At 41.6% G+C, this 19,297-nt stretch overlaps 4 protein-coding genes across 5 annotated transcripts; 2 read left to right on the forward strand and 2 right to left on the reverse strand.

The window, feature by feature from the left end:
• Positions 1-7,210: 7,210 nt before the first annotated feature.
• On the reverse strand, positions 7,211-10,017 carry ONS95_007503 (uncharacterized protein). 2 transcript variants are annotated; one of them, XM_058501014.1, is made up of 3 exons: positions 9,604-10,017; positions 8,379-9,530; positions 7,211-8,142 (listed from the first exon to the last, which is right to left on the reverse strand). In XM_058501014.1, exons 2-3 carry the CDS (start codon positions 9,524-9,526, stop codon positions 8,115-8,117), a joined length of 1,176 nt encoding a protein of 391 aa, XP_058362331.1. In that variant the 5' UTR covers positions 9,527-9,530; positions 9,604-10,017; the 3' UTR covers positions 7,211-8,114. The 2 variants fall into 2 exon arrangements, with proteins under 2 accessions (XP_058362331.1, XP_058362330.1); XM_058501013.1 differs by having other exon boundaries at positions 7,211-7,735; positions 7,834-10,017.
• Positions 10,018-10,258: 241 nt separating this feature from the next.
• Positions 10,259-13,520, forward strand: ONS95_007504 (uncharacterized protein). The gene is made up of 8 exons (XM_058501015.1): positions 10,259-10,593; positions 10,650-10,982; positions 11,037-11,162; positions 11,217-11,257; positions 11,308-11,382; positions 11,536-12,354; positions 12,404-12,897; positions 12,946-13,520. The coding sequence occupies exons 1-6, from the start codon at positions 10,497-10,499 to the stop codon at positions 12,271-12,273; spliced, it is 1,410 nt and encodes a 469-aa protein (XP_058362332.1). The 5' UTR covers positions 10,259-10,496; the 3' UTR covers positions 12,274-12,354; positions 12,404-12,897; positions 12,946-13,520.
• A 220-nt stretch (positions 13,521-13,740) lies between these two features.
• Positions 13,741-16,736, reverse strand: ONS95_007505 (uncharacterized protein). The gene is made up of 2 exons (XM_058501016.1): positions 15,084-16,736; positions 13,741-14,985 (listed from the first exon to the last, which is right to left on the reverse strand). Exons 1-2 carry the CDS (start codon positions 16,448-16,450, stop codon positions 14,961-14,963), a joined length of 1,392 nt encoding a protein of 463 aa, XP_058362333.1. The 5' UTR covers positions 16,451-16,736; the 3' UTR covers positions 13,741-14,960.
• A 59-nt stretch (positions 16,737-16,795) lies between these two features.
• On the forward strand, positions 16,796-19,296 carry ONS95_007506 (uncharacterized protein). The gene is made up of 5 exons (XM_058501017.1): positions 16,796-17,287; positions 17,339-17,779; positions 17,831-17,871; positions 17,922-18,088; positions 18,137-19,296. Exons 1-5 carry the CDS (start codon positions 17,140-17,142, stop codon positions 18,771-18,773), a joined length of 1,434 nt encoding a protein of 477 aa, XP_058362334.1. The 5' UTR covers positions 16,796-17,139; the 3' UTR covers positions 18,774-19,296.
• The last annotated feature ends 1 nt before the right edge of the window (position 19,297 follows it).

The following is a 19,297-nucleotide window of genomic DNA, read 5'->3' on the forward strand; positions in this document are numbered from 1 at the left end:
TTATATAACCCTTTAAACTTCTCCTACTCCCCTAAGTAGCCTATTATTCTAAGATTAGAGTTAAGTTAAACAAGGAGCCTAGCCTTTAAGGTAATCGTAGAAGTTATTAGATTAGCCTTTAATCCGTAATTAATAAGCGCTATTATAATTAGAGAGCCTAGTCGGACTCTAACTTTCAGGCTCCTAATTACTAAGACTTAGGAGTCCTCTAATATCTCCTTTACCCCTGCTGACTTTATTAATACTAAGTTAGTCTAATTACTCTTAACTTCTCTCTTAGAGGTCTAAGATAACTTTATTATAACTATATTTTTAAAAAGTAGTTTCTATAAGAGCTTAAAGTATACGAGCACTTCCCTATTAGTAATACCCTTTAGTTTATTATTTAGGACCTTATTTAATAGCTCTAGAGGCTATACCCCTTACTTTAGGATATCTAAGTACTACTTTACTTTCCTAGTAACTCTTAAACTAACTTTCTTTAACTTCTTAGTCTACTTTTTATCTATCTCTATTTCTTTAATAATCTCTTCTTATTATACTCCCTCTTTTAATACCCCTTCGATTAGATCTTTCTACTTCTACTTTCTAAGTTATAGAACTTTTAGAGCTACTAAGTCCTTTTCCTTCTTAACTCGCCCTTTTAATACTTTCTTAAAGTTTACTTATTTATTATCCTTTCCGCTTTTTAGTTTTTCACTTCTAGCTCTTAATATTCCTATAGCTTCTTAGTCCCTCTTATCTTCTTTAATATCTGACTTATCCTAAGTTACTACCCCTACTATTATTACTTTCGCGGGTTCGGCCTTATTTATAGGGTACTATAGTACTTATATTAACTATATTATCGAACTACTCTCCCTAGCTTATCCTTTACTAGTTCCCTATATTAAGGTTCCCCTTTAACTAGCTTATATACCCTTTATTACTAGGACCCTCCTACACTACCTAACTAACTGCCCCCTGCTACTCACGCGTCTGTAATATATCTAGCCCTAATAGTTATATATAAGCCTTCTTTTTATATCTATTAAGAAGTTTAGGTAGTCCCTACAGAAATACCTATTTTCTAAATAATAGAAATATTAGTTCTAGCGATCCTTATAAGTACCTATTATATATACTCTAATTAGCGAGTTATTCAGACGCTAAGATTAGCTTAAGTAAGCTTCTTATAATAATCCGGATAGATTAACTCGACTACTAAGTCCTACTAAGTAAGCTCCTAACTGATTTCTCTCGCTAAGCGAGCTAAATCCCGATTTTCCCCTAGGTACCTATAGAACCCGCGACACTCTTATAGCTAGCGCTAGCGTGTTAAATACCTAGGTTATCTCCTCTACTACTTCTATAGATATAGTCTTTAAGCTAATAATAAGGGGAACTAGCTAACCTTTTACCTTAAGGGCGATAAGTACTTAGCTAAGCGAATCTACTAATTTATTAAAGCTCTTCTGTTTCGCGCGACTATTAGAAAACTCTTAGATTATCTTATTAGATATATAAATCTTAGTAGCTATTTTAACTAAGTTATTAAACTTAATTATACTTAGCTTATTAATATTAACCTTATTCTTATATATTACCTTCTTATAAACGTCCCCTAGTAGCCCGTTTAAGAACTATACTCCCTAAGTATAATTTTCTAACTAGCCCCTTTTTACTAAAGTAGCTAATATTATAGTAAATTATTAAATAAACTACTTTATATCGCTTTCTATAGTTCATAGTTTTAACTTCAGAGCCTCGAGAAACGATTAGGAGTTTATCTATTAAAAAGTATCCTAATCCTTATACTCCTCTAAAAAAGAGACTACTAGCTCTTCCTAATTCTTACTTATCTACTCTAGTAGTATCTTAATATACTAACTAATAGTAAGATTATAATATCAGGGAAGCTATTTAATTTAGTTTATATCCTTTAATTAAGTGTTATCACACTAATCGGTATACTATTCTAAGAACTCTGTAATATTAGCTTCCTTAAAGTATAGCGCACCTAGTATACCCGGGGCTAGTATAACTAAAATATACTTAACTTCTACTATCCTAGAATTTATAGTCCTTGATTCTTAATAGCTTTCCTCCCGGACTTAAATATATTCTATTGTATTACTTTCCTTTATACCTAGTGTTCTCTAGTTCTTAGGATCTCTTAGAAATATAGTTATATTAAAGAATTTAGTAAACGATTTAAACCTTTAGTACTCGCTTATAAGGTATAGTATACCTAACGTTACTAGAGTTAAAAGTACTAGAGTTACTAGTAAGAGTATAGCGATTATACTCCTTATAACCTCTGGATTTAGCTCCCTTAACTACTCTAATCTCTTTAATTCCTTTTCCTTATATCCCTTTTTTACTCTACTTTAAGCCCCTTTTTTATATTAGACCTACTTTCTTTTTATATTTATCTATTTCCTACTTATTTTCCTTATATAAACTTTCTCTATTACTATAGTAACCTTATCTTCTAAGCTTATTATAATAACTTTCTCTTCTATACTTCCTTAGCTCTCTCTACTTATATTCCACTGTTTCTTAATATCCTATCTACTAAATAAAGGCTCCTTAAGCCCTTTTTTTCTAGCTATTTTCTATATATCTATCTGTTATTATAACTGAGTTACTAAATAATAAAATTCTAACTCCTACTTTTACTACTAGCTTAGTTATATCCTAACTGTTTCTCTGCTTTACTTCTAGTTCCTTACGTAAGTTACTAATATAAAGAAGTAAGATAGTGCTATTAAAGTATATAGTAAGTAGGGACATAGAAGACTACTAACTAAATAGGTAGTAAGAGTAAGAGAGAGAAAATAATATATTTATTACGCGCTATCGCGCTTATCTATATAATCTTATAAAATAGGCTAACTATCTTCCGACCTAGAACTGTATTACTCTACTATATTATATAAGAGAATTAAAACTTTTTAGAGTTCTACTAAAAGTAATCTATATCCCCGGACTTCTTCTTATATATAATATCTATACTATTCTTCTTAAAAAAAGAATTCAAGAGTAGAATATTATATACTAATTAATTTACTAAGTAGACTTCCGCTTAGAACTAGAAAATATTCCCTTTAATTAAGTATAAAGAGAAAGGAAGAAGTATATATTCTAATACTATAGAGCTTTAACTAATACCTAAGAGATTAATTTTATAAGGTCCTATACGGATAAATACCTTAGGAAACTTCTATTATAATACCTTATATAATATTAGAGAGATTCCTGCTCTAGAGTTAGGGCAGAAGTCTTAGGCTATACTTAGTAGAGAGAATAGGATACTTTAGGCCTTTTAGAAGAAAGTATACGCTTATCTGTTAATATAGTAAATATATTAAGGAATAAGCGCAGGTAGAGATAATAGCACTAGTAATAATAGCGAAAGAGTTGAAGTACTCGTAAGAATAGAATTAATAATAGATAAATTAAGCATATATTAATTTATTAAAGTGATATTATAAGTAGTAATATAGTTATCTTTTAAAAAGGTTAGATCCCTAAGTAAGGAGGTTACTCTAATCCTAAGTAACTACCTAGACTGTTTTCCAGTTTAATAAACTTAGGGGATAATACCTTATCTATTATCTATATAAGCTTTATAGTATATACTTCCAATTAGTATATCTCTTATAGCGTGTTATTAACTGCTACTATATCCTTATATTTAGTTATATAAGCTAAGACTTATATAGTAGGCTTCATGTTATTCTTTCTCTTATACGAATTAAGTAGGTACTAAGGATTAACATAAGCGAGAGATTTATAGTAAGTATAAGAGTAATAAGGTTAGAAAGTGTTTAAAGTAGAATAAGCCGGGATTACTAGAACTACTAGGACTACTAGCGTTAATAAGATAGTTTAAGAGTCACTAGGCGTAGTTAGTCTTTAATCTAAAAGTAGAATAACTAGTTATTCTATAGTAGCTTTTAGAATATATTATACTACTTCCTAAGGGATAAACTTAGGTTATAGAGCGCTATAGACTTAAGGTTAGTTCTTTAAGTTAGTAGCTCTACGATTCTAACTATTAAAGTTCTTTCGCTTATACTCTACTACTATAGTAATTATTTATTATACCTCTTAGAACTAGTCTTTCGCGGATTATTTAGCGTTTATTACCTTAGTTATAAACTTATTTATCGAAGTATAATTTAATAAGTGTATATTCGATTTTAAGATAAGATCTAACTTAGAGTAAATTTAGTAAACTTTTAATCTTTTATCCGCTTCTCTAGCTTCATTATATAACTTAAGCTTCTTTATAATATAGTCACGGGCGTCCTTTATAGCTCCGTCCTTACTATTAAATCTATATTAGAGGTCGTTAGTAGCTTAGAGAGTCTAAGAAAGGTTTCTACGAAATCGTAAGCTAAGCTTCTTAACCTATAGGCTTAGGTTAGTGTTTATCTTAATTCGAATAGAAGCTAAGAAGTTATTAAACTAGTCTTAAGCTAAGTTCTTTATTATAAGAGGAAGTAATCTAAGGATTTATTAGTCTCTATAAGTAGTAGCTAAGTAGTTAAGATAATTTAAGTATAAAGTAATAGGTGTAATACTATTAAAGGTTATATCTGCGGCCTTAATATATATAGCTTATATTTCTAGCTCGATAGTACTTCTAAGTATGAACTTACTATAAGAAGGAGTATCTACCTCTAGTTAATAGTGTAGGGTAATAATAAGGACTATAGGGTTATCTTCTTCTAGTATTACTAAAGGGCCTTTTTAAAAGTAGATTATGAAAATCTACTAAGTGTTATATAATCTACTAGAGTAAGTAAGATATATAATATCTATAATAGCCTTAGTCTCTAGGTTAATACGTTAATTAGTATTAGCTATCCCGAGAGCTACTATAGCTATTTAAAAGTCTATTAGATATAGAATCTCCTTAGCCTTTATAAAGGTTTTATCTCCTTTAATATTAGCGAGGTTATAAATTATTTTAACTTAAGTAGCGTCCGCGAGCTATTATTTAAAGGTATATATAGTAATATTATTTAAGTCTTAAATTACTAGAGTTATTATAATATTAGAATAGTCGTCGGAATCGATTCTTAAGGATATTTCTGTTTTTTTATTATTAAACCTTTTAGGTTCCTGGTAAACTAAAAAGTAGGCTTTTTATAGGAAAGATAATAGTAGGTTAGAAGTGCTAGAAGTAGAGGATTATATAATAAGTACTACTAGTACTTCTAGTACTATTAGTAAGGCTAAAGTAGATCCGAGGGAGGATATTTCTTCTAGTATTACTTTTTCTAATATATTAAGTGTAATTAACGTCTCTTAGCTAATTCCTTCTTCTTTTATATTCTCTTACTCCTTTCTTTTTTAGTAACTCTAAGGGCTATAAGCTAAGACTAGAGATATATCCCTCTTAATATAATAAGTAGTTCTTAGAGCTACTAGAGAAGTAGAGGGTTCGCGTTCGAAGAGATCCTTAGATAGTAGTTAAAAAGGTATAGAAAGGGTTAATATTAAGCTTAAGCTACTAGGTCTACTAGAGCTAGAGACGAATCTATTATTTTTATCTTTACTCCTATACTTCTTTTTCTTATTATTTAGTATTTAGCTTCGCTATAAGGAGATAGTTAGGAAAAAGGACGTGCTAATTCTATTCCCTATACTTATATAAGATCTACGGAGTCAGATATTAGATACCGGATAAATAGTAGTATAGTTATTCGTGCGAGGTCGTTTAGGTATAAAATAAGGTTAAATTCAAGGATTTTAGAATTAATCGAGTTTTAAGAGTTATTAGAATTACTACTATATAAACCTTATACTTAGCTACTAGAGGGGTCTCAGGGGCTGAATTATATAGTATTAGTACGTCTAAGGAGAGAAAGGAGAAAGAGAGCGTAAGGCTCTCCTAATGTAGGTAACTAAGCTAGTGCACGTGACCCACAACACGCAGGTCCGTGAGCAGCCGACTATCGAACAATAGTTTGGGTCAACACACGGGCATTCACCGCGGAAATCCCGCTCGATTGATTCCTTCTTTCATTTTGTTTTCGGTCACTCGACTATCCAAACAACACATCCTCTTCCCTTCTTTCTCGCTTACAGCTCCAATAATTTACTTGCAATCGTCATGGGTGTGGATGATGCTCCCTCGTCCGAGGAACACAGTGACTATCCACCCACTGTCACGAGCCGTGCCGCGAGAATTTCTGGCGTCAAGTCACATCCATGGATGGTGACAGTTTCGATAAATTCTTAGTTATCTTACTACTATCCAGGAATTTTGCAACAATTTCCCCCCTAATCCTGGCCTCCATCTCAGTAGTGCACATGTCTCTACTGGATAAAAGTACTTGAAACAGCAGTCTCCGCCAGATCACTGGCCAGAATTACACAGCTTGAAGGGAACCATGACCAATCAATGACATTCGCCTCATACACAATTGATAAGGCAATGTGCCACGAGAGTCCAACCTTTGAATCGGGGTCGGGCCATAGGCCAGACAGTCTGGCTGAACGCATTGCTGACGTCTGCTTCAGGCTAATACTTTGCATCCCGCTGCCCTATCTCCTTCTTCTCCTGCTGATGTTCTAGTTACACAAAATAATCATGCTGTCATTCCATGCGGATCGCGAAAATCAAGTTTTTGGCGAGTTTGAAAGTGCAACAGCTGGGCACGTGGGTTACATTTGAATTGACATCCTACGAGTTTTGGGGATGTCCGCGTAGCCTTGTGTGATCATGGGGGTCATGATCGCCCCACTGCTGTGTTTATATTGCAGAACGTTATGCCAGTCGACGAGGCAATCTTTGTTATGGTTGCACAAAACGCCCGAGTCAGACCAGTCAGCGCATGGGCCGGGAGCCTTGAGTGAGGAAAGATTCGTTTTGATCGAGGCTACGCCGTGATGGCATATGTGGATGGCTCATATATCCAGGATCAATACCTTGGATGTAAAGTTGGACACCGAAGTGCAATTACCTCACCGCCGAGCTTGCCCCGAAGTGCTCGAACATGTTAAAATTTGATAAATACAGTTTACAACTCGGTGATAGTCCCCTGGAGTTTCAGCGAATACGCTCAGCTTTGGCCAGTCCGTCTGAACTCAGGTTCGGGCGAGGTGGAGCGTCTGGAGAGCAAATTCTATTACTAGAATTTTCACTTTGAGCCTATGTTAATACAATGATGTAGAGTTGCAGAATGTTTGATGAAAATTGATGAGCAGCAATGCTTGATAATAATGATCGTTCTGTGTGCTCCGATCTCTCAACGTGATCTGCTCACTAACTTGAGCTGCCACCTGCAAATACATGTCCCTGGAAGTATTATACATATTCCAACCTTCCCGAAACAACAATTCGACAATATAACGAAAAACAACAATTTCTAGTAGCAAAGGGGTACCCCTTACAGCACTAACACTAAAGATCTGGCTGAGTCTGCGAAAATAAACACAATTCTTCTGCTCAAGTACAGGCTGTCGATACAAAATGTAGATGGACACTAACGCGTGAACAAAAACCCGTAACAAGCTCAATGAAGGAAAAACGAAACCAAATAATGACCTGAAGCTCCAAAGTTTGCCTGAGCAGCAGAGCTACCACTCATGACTGTTGGCGATCAGCCTGTAATCACAAACGGTGTCAGGAACTTAGGACCGACTTGCTCAATGGTGAAAGATAGCGGGTGTGAGGGCAAATATGACCATCGAGATAGGAGATCATTCTTCAACGTGGCAGAAATTTCTTGGGTACCTGTGATGGCATTAGGTTGAAGACAAAGGCTTTTGGGAAATCAAGCCATTAAGAAGAATAAAACTTCTCTAAATCATTCCCCGGCGGATATAACATACTCGCAATAAATTGACTTGAGTCTTGGAGTCTTGGAGGCTTGGTTGACAACTTCTAGAGGCCTTTGTTCACTAAATGTATTGGCCGTGGAGCATTCAGAATTGGATGGCTACGTCGGGAGTCAATGGAGCCGTCTTCTGAGAACGACTTTCGCGGAAGAAATTGTTGACTCGCTGGTTTGCAGACATTACTGGAACTATCTTCGGAAGAGATGCTTGATGTTCGTCCAGTGCCCACAGGAGCCATAGTTTTGACCAGACTAGATGCACGAGCAGAAAGCCAGTCATCTTGAGCTCCGTCCTCGTACCAAACTTGAAGTACGTCAGTTTGCCATTTCTCTCGACTTGTAATTTGATCATGGTAAGTTTCATGGGTTCTAGCAAGTAGCTCGACCTCCATGGCGGATCTTCGGACCTGTTCAAGAATCCACCAGTTGACCCTGACGGATTGAATATGCGCAGCATCGTCCACAAAAAGTATGGAAGTAGGAAGAGACTTAGCCAGTTTTGTCTCCGGGCTTGGAAGTAAAGTTGGATACTTTACGTACTCAGAAACCTCATTCCTCCCAGCGTCGTTGAGCTCCTCCGCGAATGTGAGCTTCTCTTGATATTCTTGGTCAGTGGGCTCTCCATCTTCGTCAACCAGGTTTTGTTTCAGACAATCCCGTTTGAGCTTCTCTGCTTCATTCTCCGCATTTTCTAAGTCATCGATCAAACCGGCTTCGACTTGCGAGTAATTTGCAAGCCACTGCTCATTCTCATCTGACAATCTTAGCCCCACCCGTGCCCTCTTTTCCATCTCCTCCTCCAAAATATATCTCTCTTCGAGTAATTCGTCAAGTCTCTCTCTATAAATATCCACATCCCCAAGTTTGGAAAGATACTGGGAGACAAGTGGATGATATTCTTGAGCTTCCTCAGAGCCACTGTCCGAAGATGAACTTGATATTTGCTTTGCCGAGCGATGCGTAGAGTCGTAGTTGGCAGTCAAAGATGTCGGATGCTGAGACGATCGATCGTAAAATTTTCTCTCAAGGCAATCCAGTTGAAACTCCAAGACAGTAAGATCACTTTCAAGGGCATTACAATTGTCTTCTAGTGGACCATATTCCTGCCTAGCTTCCTCACACGCTTGGAATAGCTTACTGACCTCCGCTTGTTCGTCAGATAGAGTATGGTCTCCAAATATTATTCCGTGACCATGCAATCTGACATACTGAATATATCGATCATCAGCTACAGCTTTCACCTGCTGTTTAAGTCGCAAAACGCTGCGGGCTTCTTGTACCCTAGACCGATGACCCCATATTTTCGTTCTAAGTCGTTCAATTTTTGTCCAATCACTGGAAATACTTTCTGACTGTATTAATGAGAGCTCAGGGCCTATGATAGGTGCTCCTATATCTAATGTTACAAGTCCCTGATCAGGTCCTAGCTCAGTACGTAGAGGTTGGAGAGTAGCCGGAGACTCTCGTGGCGGTGTATTTGGTCGGCCTTCACACAGATCAATGTCTTGACTTTCTGGTCGACATCTCAACTCCTCTCTTGCATATGCCGCTTCATCTGGTTCGGGTCCATTGCTCGAGAGATGGTCATCTTGTGGTATTTCTGGTGTACTGATGATCCCACATAGCACCTCAAAGCCAGGTTGCGGGATCTCATGTGAATTGGCCAATGAAGCATCTGGAGTAGGCATAGTTCTTCGTGAAAGAGTTTCAGAAACTGATTCAAATTTCAAGAGCACTTTTTGGGTCTTTATCGGAACATGCATACTCTTCAATTTTCGTGGAAGATTCTGGGCCCAGCGTTGGGCATCTCGGAGTGTCACATAATGCTTTGACGTATCTCCACCGGATCTCAAAACAAGGGTTCCAGCAGAAGTATGGTCGATATTTCTTCTACGCCTGAAACCAAGGCCAATGCGATCAAAGTATGTAGATTGTTCAGTCGGCCGCGTGCCTGTTTCCTGTGGGTCTCCGTGGCCCACGGCATTGCGAGCAAAGCCAACTGGGATCTGGGACGCTGACATGTGTGTGTGCAGGCCATATGTTGGCAGTCTTGTAGAAGCTGATAGAACATCCGTCATGGTGTGTGGGATTCATTTGCTGTCGAAGCTCAACCCGAAGCAGAGCCTGATATTTGACGACATAGGTTTGGGCTGATGAAGATAGGTAGTGCTTCTTGGTGGGCGAAGAAAAACTCAAGAGGAATTCGGGACGGAGCCTTATCCTTGCCTTGCTATCCATTCGTAGGGTGCAGCCAAAAGTAAAATTAAAATTCCGGTCTAGTGGACACATGACGCCCCTTGCCGTACTGTAATAACTTTCTTTGGGAATAGTCTGGTCCGGTTTTATGATCCACACCGCACCTAAAGCGGCATGGCATGTGGCTACACCAGCTTCTGCAATGGCTGGCATCACCTCAACATCCCCAATCAACTACCCTGGATCCTCCGCACATTAATGCAATCTGTGTATCAAGCTCCTGCTTCCAGATCAGAGCAGTAATGATCAAGTTGGGGTCACACCCTCTTGATGGCGATGAGCCGCAATACTGGGTGGATTTCGGAAGGGGATAAAAGCGTGAGCTCCTGCACACATGTAGATAGTCGCGGTATCTGGAATGAGCCGCAGGACCCGTTTTGAGTCCCCAAATACGATTACGGAATGCACTCCCACCGACCTCGACGAAGTTCGGGTTGGAGTGCTTGGACCTGGGACTCCGGTCAAAGATGTCTCACACGGTCTCGAGAAAGTGGAAAAGGTTTGCTACTCCGCTGCCTTAGCAGGGTTCCACCAAGTATTAACCTGTGACCCCAGGTGGCCAAAAATGGGAATTCAAGAATGAAAAGGGACAGGTCTCCTCCAAATATGTCAAACCAAGCGACACTGTGACTTCCAACGAGGAGAACCAACCGATTCAAGGCAATGAAGAGGACGGCTCTGTGCGTGTTGACGACGCTGATGACGGCGGAGATGGTCTGAGCAGTGGGACGTTGACTCAAGAGATGTCGAGTCTGAATGTCCAAAGCGATCCATCGTCTAGTCTGTTGTCGTGGAATTCAGGAGATAGTAAAAGGCAAGATTCAGTGACCGCTTTTGCTTATTCTCCTCAGTCACCAGCACGCCAGAGCGCTGTAGACAGCTACACAGGTATTTGCAACACTGGTGGTGATTTAGCTTCACACATGATTGATAAGTATCAAGGTCCTTCATACAATGCCAATCCACGTTCTCCGCAAGGGCAATATGAGCCACCTCGGTGGAAAGGTTCTATGAGTAGTAGAATCAAAACCAGAAATCCTAATACACGGTCTGAAGTAGACGACAAACGTAGGGGCTGGCACTCCTCCATGGTACATTGTAGCAAGGACTAACAGAGTATAGATTTTAAAGTGCATGAGTCCAGAAAGTTCAAGTTCGGCAAGGTAAATCCTCAACATACTTTTGTATTTCGAGTTATCTGAAGTGGCTACAGGTGTTTAGGATCATGTGGTCAGAACCATTTGGCTCGAATGGCACAGCCATCACGTCTAGGGGCGCTTCAAGAAATGTCGGTTTCTCAAAGATGAGACGATTCGTTATTGTGAGCTGTTTTAAAGGCCATTGTTTGTGCTTGTAAGTTCCGACATGACACATCTTTCCCGTGGAAAATCTTGCAAATCTTAACATGTGCAATAGACCAATTCTCACTTACACGAACCAGGCGACATTGAAGTCCGGAGTTCATGCTGATGACCATGCGGTCATTTACACGGATAGAGATGCTGGTCCTGAGCCATGTTTATTGCCTGGCGAGATTCTCAAGAAAAAGGCACTTCGCATGGAGCCTGAAAACAGCTCCTTCAAGCTTGACACAACCTCCAGGGTCAATTATGCCAAAGTCTATACTGTGGAACATAATGTTAAAGTTCAGTTCATCGGGACTTTGTGTCGCAATGCTCAAGCTCAGCTCAGTGCAGATTACAATGATCAGCACCCTCTTATCCAGGAAATTGAGCCAGAGCCTGGGTATGTGGTGCATCGGCATCCGAGGTCAAATTATACGCCAGGCCCTATTCAGTACTACGAAGATATGAGGGGAGCACAAGACGAACTTTCTGATGCACAAGCTATTACCCCGAGCAGCGTCAATCTTCCCAGATATGTTGCAGCCGCGGGTGTTGAAATGCCCACAACTTATGAAAATACTCGGGATGCCAATATGGAAATGTATCAAGACTCCACTTACACGATTCAGCCACAAGATTCGGCAGTATATGATCTTAGCCAGGTACAATTTACAGCGAGCCTCAGTACCAATCCAAGGTCGGTTGATGAGCTGCATCGAACACCAAGGGTGGCAACGCCAGATCAACACTACCCCAATCAACAATCTAATTATGACGAAAATCAGCCACACTTCGATTTTGACTTACAGAGAGGCACGCAGATGCCCCACTGAGATATCTATACTTCCGCGTGATATCACTCTAATGACACGGAAGGATACGACACAGAGCTTCTTTGGCCAGAAGCGATTGAGGCAAGTCTACCGTAAACCCTACTTTACTTTCAACAAATAACAAATTCAGTGCATGGTCATTACAGGTGCTAAGTCCTGTATTTACGTTCGGCTCTGGTTCATTGGTCCAGAGGTCTCAGTCTGCTCTCAACATGAGTGAACATGTTCACCATCCAGCCTTGTGGTCTTTGATGCTTCTAGCCCAACGAATTTCCTTCGCTGCTTTTTCATTGTTTTCGATCTGGCATACTACAGCCTCTATTGCTTTCATGCTCAACATAAGTTATTCCATATGAGTCATACCAACGATCAACAGTAAAGGGTAACAGGCCCATGATAAACGAGTCTCCTATCATAAACTCTGGCTTGTATTTTGAGTTGCGATACGCATGCGTCTTTGGCTGGTTATTTATCTTGGACAACACTCAATTGATCTCAATGGCTTGAATCTTTGGGCAAAGGCACATATTGGGCTTTTCAATACCAATCAAAAGAATCACGGATACATTGCCCGACCTGAAATGAGAAAGCGTGCAGAGTTCTCTCACCGCCAGCGATTTGTTTGTCTCTGCCCCGCTTTTCCTTCAGCCATTCAGAACTAACTGCATACAGTTGAGCCTCCAACACTCGCCCAATCATGAAAATTTTCTTCCATTTGAGCTGTCTACTTGTCACTGTCTTTCAAGTTGGAGGTGCGCCGGGCCCAGGCATTGGGCGTATCACTCAGCTGGCCGCACCTGTCTGCCAGCTCATCGTGCCGCTGAGGGACATCAATGCATGATATGACAGCTCACAGGGCTGTAGATACCCGCCTTTGACTCCCTGAACCATGCACTTCTGCATGAAAACAATCCAGCAACCATGCAATGACAGAGAGCCTGCTGGGTAGTCTCTGGGCTTGCTAACACCCGGAGCGAGGGTCAAGTATGATCGTCAACCAATGGAGTTCGGGCATCAAAATTGAGAGAACATGGCTTTTGTGTCTGAAATCTGTTTGGATTTCACGACAAATTTCCGATACCAATGAGAGAGGACGTTGAAATAAATTAGCGCTGTCGGTCCGGGCCTTAACTTAGTTCCCATTGTGGGTCCGACTTAAGCGAGACTGCTCAGAGAACCGAAGTTAAGGCGATGTGGGGAGGTTGCATGTAAACAAAAACATAAATGTCCAATATCATCAAAGCTTATGAAGTAATGAGATGTTTCTTTTGTTGTAAGTAAAAGTCTAGACAGATACGATGTTGAGGACAGCCACGTCTCTGAACGTGGTCAGAAACAGAGGTGTGCTGAGGCTTGAGGGCATTCCAACAGATGAGTATCTGCTCTCCACTACCGACTTGATAAGGATCCAGCTGCAGGCAATATCCTGGCAGCAAAAGACTCGTCGGGAGAGTCTAGACGAATGCTCACTAGTAGAACTCTTTTCCACTGTTCAATTGAAAGGTCCCCTTCGAGGTTACACATACTGTCCCTGGGGCAACATAGTGGAGTCATCGTCTGCTGATCATGGTTGCCTAATATGCGGACTATCTATGACTGGCTGAAGACTTCCACTTCATGGGAGTCATCCAACAGAGATCAATCGCTGCCTTTATATGTGCCTTCCTTGGTATTCCAAGGTTCCTGTTCCAGGCATATCTCAGCTGGCGGAACGGCTCTGTAGCTTGCAGGTGGAAGTGACACTGGCGTCAAACAACGCCGTGTCGGAACAAATGGCAGCCAAATCTTTGCGAGTCTTGGAGCCAAATTTGAGTTTCCTCTGCAGGTTCATTTACGTTGTCTGTGATAAGATAATGACCGTACAAGTTTGAAAGTGATAAGGCTTTCTAATAAAGAGACCAGCTTGGGACCTGCACCTACGCCCGACAAAGTCGAAAATGAAAACTTGGCCCTCGGGCTCCAGTACTGTGTACCTGTGCCCTTATTTAGCTCTACACAAAAAAATCAAACCAAAAGAAAGACCGAAGACATCGCAGATGAAAATCACGCCCGATATTCCTCCCTGTTTGCTGTACGTGCTAGCGCCTCAATTTCTCTCCTGAAGATATTCCTCATCCAATTTGGCTTCAACGTGCAATATATGGCTCTTTTTTGACAGCCACGTTATTTTAAAGCTACTTGAGCTTGAAAATTGAAGACTGACAAATAAACAAGTGATACATAGACGTGTATAACAAATAAAAGAATTGTGGCGATAGCCTGCCCTCTCCGAGACGAAAAATGTATAAGCTGCGTTCTGCCTCCATAGAACAACGAAACCAGAGCATAGGCATTATTCAATATTCCGTAGAGAGGGCATTTTAGCACTTGGAACTGAACTAGCCATGGTAACTCTAAGTTCGGTATGGATGCCAGAATCCGGATCAGACTCTTGTGCGGAATTGGGAAATGAACCGAACGGAGTTCCGGCTTGATGGTTAGGTTGAGGGTGCATGTCGGTCTCAGTAATTAGACTTGCTGCGTATGGTCGTTCAATCTGTGTTTTCGGCATACTTGAACCATCCGTAAACCAAAATTTAAGGACGGCAAGCTCCCACTGTGCACCGGGTCGTCCTCCCCCATCTTCGAATATTCTGGCGAGGAAATTTACATTGAGGGCAGACCTCCGGAGTGATTGCAGCATCCAGTTATTGATCCGCATTGTGGGATTTTCTGACGTGTCGTCAGACTTAAGCTCGGGGAGGTCTAGGTCCACACCCTCTTTCTTTCGGCCACCATGCAGTGGAAGAAGAATTGGGTGCTTTACATACACTGATATCTGATTATTAGGATTTAGATCTTCCTCGTTGTGAAAGGATGCCGCCTCTAGATTGGCAAAATCGGTTGGTTCACCATGCTCATCTATCAAGCCTTGATCTAGACACTTCTTTTTGAGGTCCACCAATTCTGCCTCGAGATGTGTTATATCTTTGACAAGGGTGTCATTTTCAGCTTGAGACCCATCCAGCCAGTCTTGGTCATCCGAATTGAGTGCCATTCCCAACGTGGTACGTTTCTCCTTCTCTTCTTCAAGGAAGAGCTTCTCTTCAACGAGGATATCGCGACGCTCGTGGAGGAGATCGAGATCTGCCATCTCTGAAAGATATATTTTTACTAGTGGGTGATACTTGGGTTCGTTCAATTCGTCGTCAGTCGACACTACTGATTCTGGAACGGAGGGTTGAGATGCCGGACTGGTCTCTCGCGAGATCGTAGGTTGTGGAGGCTGCGGTTCTTCGATCTGAGAAAAGAAGGGCTGTTCCAGACAGTTGAGTTTGAACTCGAGCTTGCTCATTTGATCCTCGAGAGAGGTACATTCAGCTTCTTTGGGGCCGTAGTCATCGCGAGTCTTCTGACAATCGTCCATAAGTTGCTGAAGAGTTTTCTGATCATTTGGAAGCGCACAGTCCTCCAGATGAATGCCTCTCCCTTCCAATAACATTCTTTTAAATAAGAGATTGTCAGCCTCCGCTTTGATTTTCTCAGTCTCCTTCAACTCAGAGCGCGCTTGATGAACACGAGATCGGAGGCCTAATATCTCCTCCCGTACATTCCGCACCTTTATCCATGCCATACTTTGGTGTTCCCCCAAATCTGCCTGAAATCGCAACTCGCTAAAGCCTTTCTCAACAGTTTTGAGAGAGTGAAGCGGCACTCCAATCTCATCAGTTCTTGACAGATGGGTCGGTGGCTCCAATGAAGGTTGATCGGCTGATTGGTCTTCCAGTGATGTGATGGGGAAATATTCCTGCGATAATTTCGAGAGTTTTGAATCTCCCGGGGTTATTATATCCAACAAAACTTCTGGTGAAGGCCTGAATCGGCGCAGCTGCAAAGGAATCTGCTTTCCCGTTTGAGCTTCGTTATCGCTCAGACGCGTCAAATTCGCGTCGACGCTTTGCCCGCCGACTCCAAGAGGCGGATGATATCGCGATGAGGTTGCAATTTCTTCTGCCATGGGCGTACTTGGATCATTTCTCGGGGCATCATGGGGCGCGTAGCCGGACACGAACGAATCCAGGTCCAGATCTTCATCTCTCCACGAGGTATTCCCAGTTTGAGCCTCTGCAGCCCAGCAGGGCTCATGGAGGCCCCCACCTGCTTCTTGGCCCAAGTCCGACTCGGTTTGATAAGACATTGGTGTTGCGATCACAATAGAAGTCGACAGCAAATATTAACGCGCAATGTGCATATTAACAAAATTTGAAAGAGCTTGGAGAATGGCCAACTTGCATGGAGTCTTCAGACCCCGTGTGTCAAAAGGGCAAGGCTGACGACCAAGAATGAGCTAACACAATACAAGGCGACCAAGGAGAGCCTCACAGAACGTCGATGATTGCGAGCTTTTGGAGATGGTTGGCAAAATTCCATTCCGGATCCGTGTGGGGTCCTGCTGCAGAAGTGCGGAAAGGTTGTTGGATGGTGCGGACCGGGTAGGGCTCCAAGACATGGATGTTTGTGCACCTGTCATCATCTTCCGCCAAACGCACACCACTAATTGGTTGCTTCCAACAACATTTCTTTTTATAAAGCAGCGAAATGACCCCCATGGACATTCAAACGAATAGCAAGTCGTTGCCTTGCCGGGTTGCGCAATCTGTGGAGAGTAGTCCTCAAATGTGGCCAGTCGCTGAGCCCAAGTTGTGATGCACGACAGGAAGTCAAGTATGTTTCTGTCATACAGTGGACCATCTTGCCGGCAATTGAGGCTCAAATTCATGCCATGCGATTCTGGACCAAAGATAAAGCAGGTGATAAGCACCCCCGCAGTTCCAGAGCTGGATCACAAGCATCGTCGCCATCCAACACCCGCCAGACTATGCAACGATGCCTTCGTCTAGAGGAACGCAGAAGCGGTCTAATAAGCGATCATCCGCTTCTTCTTCATCGACGAGCCAGTATCCTACTGCTTGGTCTGAATGGGAATGGGACCTCGAAAAAATCTGCTGGAAACGATATCGCTATAAAACCGCAGGTAAAGTCGCTACTTGTTCACTCGTCTTTCTCAAGTGTTAATCACCTACAGATGACTACGAAGTTGATTACCAAGTTACTGAGAAGTCCGATCAGACCTCTGTAGACCCAAGGGATGCCCAAGAATTAAAAAGTATACCCGAGTCAAGTGGATCATATCAAACATCGGAGCATTACACAACTTCAGCCAATGCGGAAGTGGAAGCAGTCACCAGCAAATTTTCGCAGCTTTCAACAACTCCCATCAATCCTTCATACTACGCCAGTCAGACTAGCCAGCAGCCTGTAAGTAGCTTTGCTCAGTATTCAACGAGCCAGGCACTTGGTTCGTATGCCGGTCAGAGTACCAGGCAGCCCACGATTAGCTTTTCTGAGTCTCCCATGAATCCGGTACCTGGTTCGTACTTAAGCCAAGGTAGCTCTCAGCTTCAAGGCGTGCCCACTCACATCCAAACCCGTAACCCAAGCACGAAGCGAGAGGAATTTTATCCCGGTGAGTCGAATAGCGCCAGGTTTGGTTAGCATATTTGTTGACAGTCAGTAGACTACAAGGTCCATAAAGCATACGAGTTCAGATGGGGAAGAGTATGAAGTGTCCAAGTTATTTTCATTGAGAGCTCGCTGAACAAAGTCAGGTGTTCAAAGTAATCTGGGTAGAACCAAAGGGCCAAGGGGGACAGGCAGCAAGTGAAGACAGTGATGCTTCATACACCCAAGGAGAAAATCGAGATGGGACGACACAATTTCAGAAAGTTCGTCGCTTTGTCATCATCAATGCCAGGAAATGCCACTGCATTTGCCTGTAGGAAATGAGAGTCACTGTTTGTTGCTCCTGCTAACTTATTCAAAGACCGATAAATACATATTCTAAGCAGGGTGTGACGAAACATGGAGTTCACGCCGAGGACCATACTATTGCGTACTCTGAGAAGAAGCCCGTCTACTTCCATGGAGAGAGAGACAAAGGTCTGACTAAGACGCCAATCAAGATTGTCTGTTCTGCGCGGCACAAATTAGACGAGAGATCTCGACTCAACTATGCTAAGACCTATACTGTCGAGTATAATGTCAAAGTTTGTTTCATAGGGAAAGTCGATAAAACGTCAGAGTGGCATCTGATAGCCGATTTCAACATCGTTCATCCGCCTTTGGAGCATCGTGCACCACCACCTGTTGACGAAGTCGCAATGAATCACGCCGAGGGAGGATCTTCCAGCACCGAATATCCGACTGGTACGTCATGGACTGGACGGGCTGGTCCTTCGACATCGCTCAGATATAGCGCTCAGACATTTTCTCCGCAAGCTCGCACCCTCTGTGATATTCAAGATGACCAGGAAGAAGATCGAGACGATGAAGGCAATGAGCCCGAATACTCTCAAGGAGAATATTCGGGCGATGGAGAGCGATATGAGGCAGGGTACGATCACAATGCTTCAGACGGCCAGCCAGAAGGAAGTCATCAGGGAGCAAGTTCTGGACGGTAGTTTTCATTTTCGAATCTCGTGAGTAATCTCTGAGCTCCTTAACAGTCGAATTGTTGCTACTCGTGACTTTGTGGTGTAGTGCTTACCACCCTCACAGATTTTGTTTTCCGCGACAGGCGACAAATGTCGGGAATTGGCGCTACTGCAGCCCAGAGACATGTTCCCATTTTCCACCTTTTGAAAGTACCTGACTTCCAAAGTCTAAACATTTATACGTTGGTGTTGCATTCGCACACCGAGCCATTGGCTGTTCCTTTCCTGTTATATACATTCTCGAATTATGTTCTCAAACGAAGTTTTCTCTGTGTTTACATTTCCTTATCTATACTGCCGTTTGGTAATGGCTTAACAACATCGACAGATCGTGACTTCGGTTGCTCTGAGTCCAGTTTCATCTTACTGTTCAGGTTACGATTTCATGATCTCACGAAATATATGTTTATAGGCGGATATTTGTACTCAGTAAACACTTCATTTATCTTATCGTTCATGCCCAACACCACTGCATACTTATCTCACTGAAA

The sequence above is a fragment of the Cadophora gregata genome, assembly GCF_030347475.1.
Source record: "Cadophora gregata isolate MNR1 chromosome Unknown scaffold_2, whole genome shotgun sequence".
Lineage (NCBI taxonomy): Eukaryota > Fungi > Ascomycota > Leotiomycetes > Helotiales > Ploettnerulaceae > Cadophora > Cadophora gregata.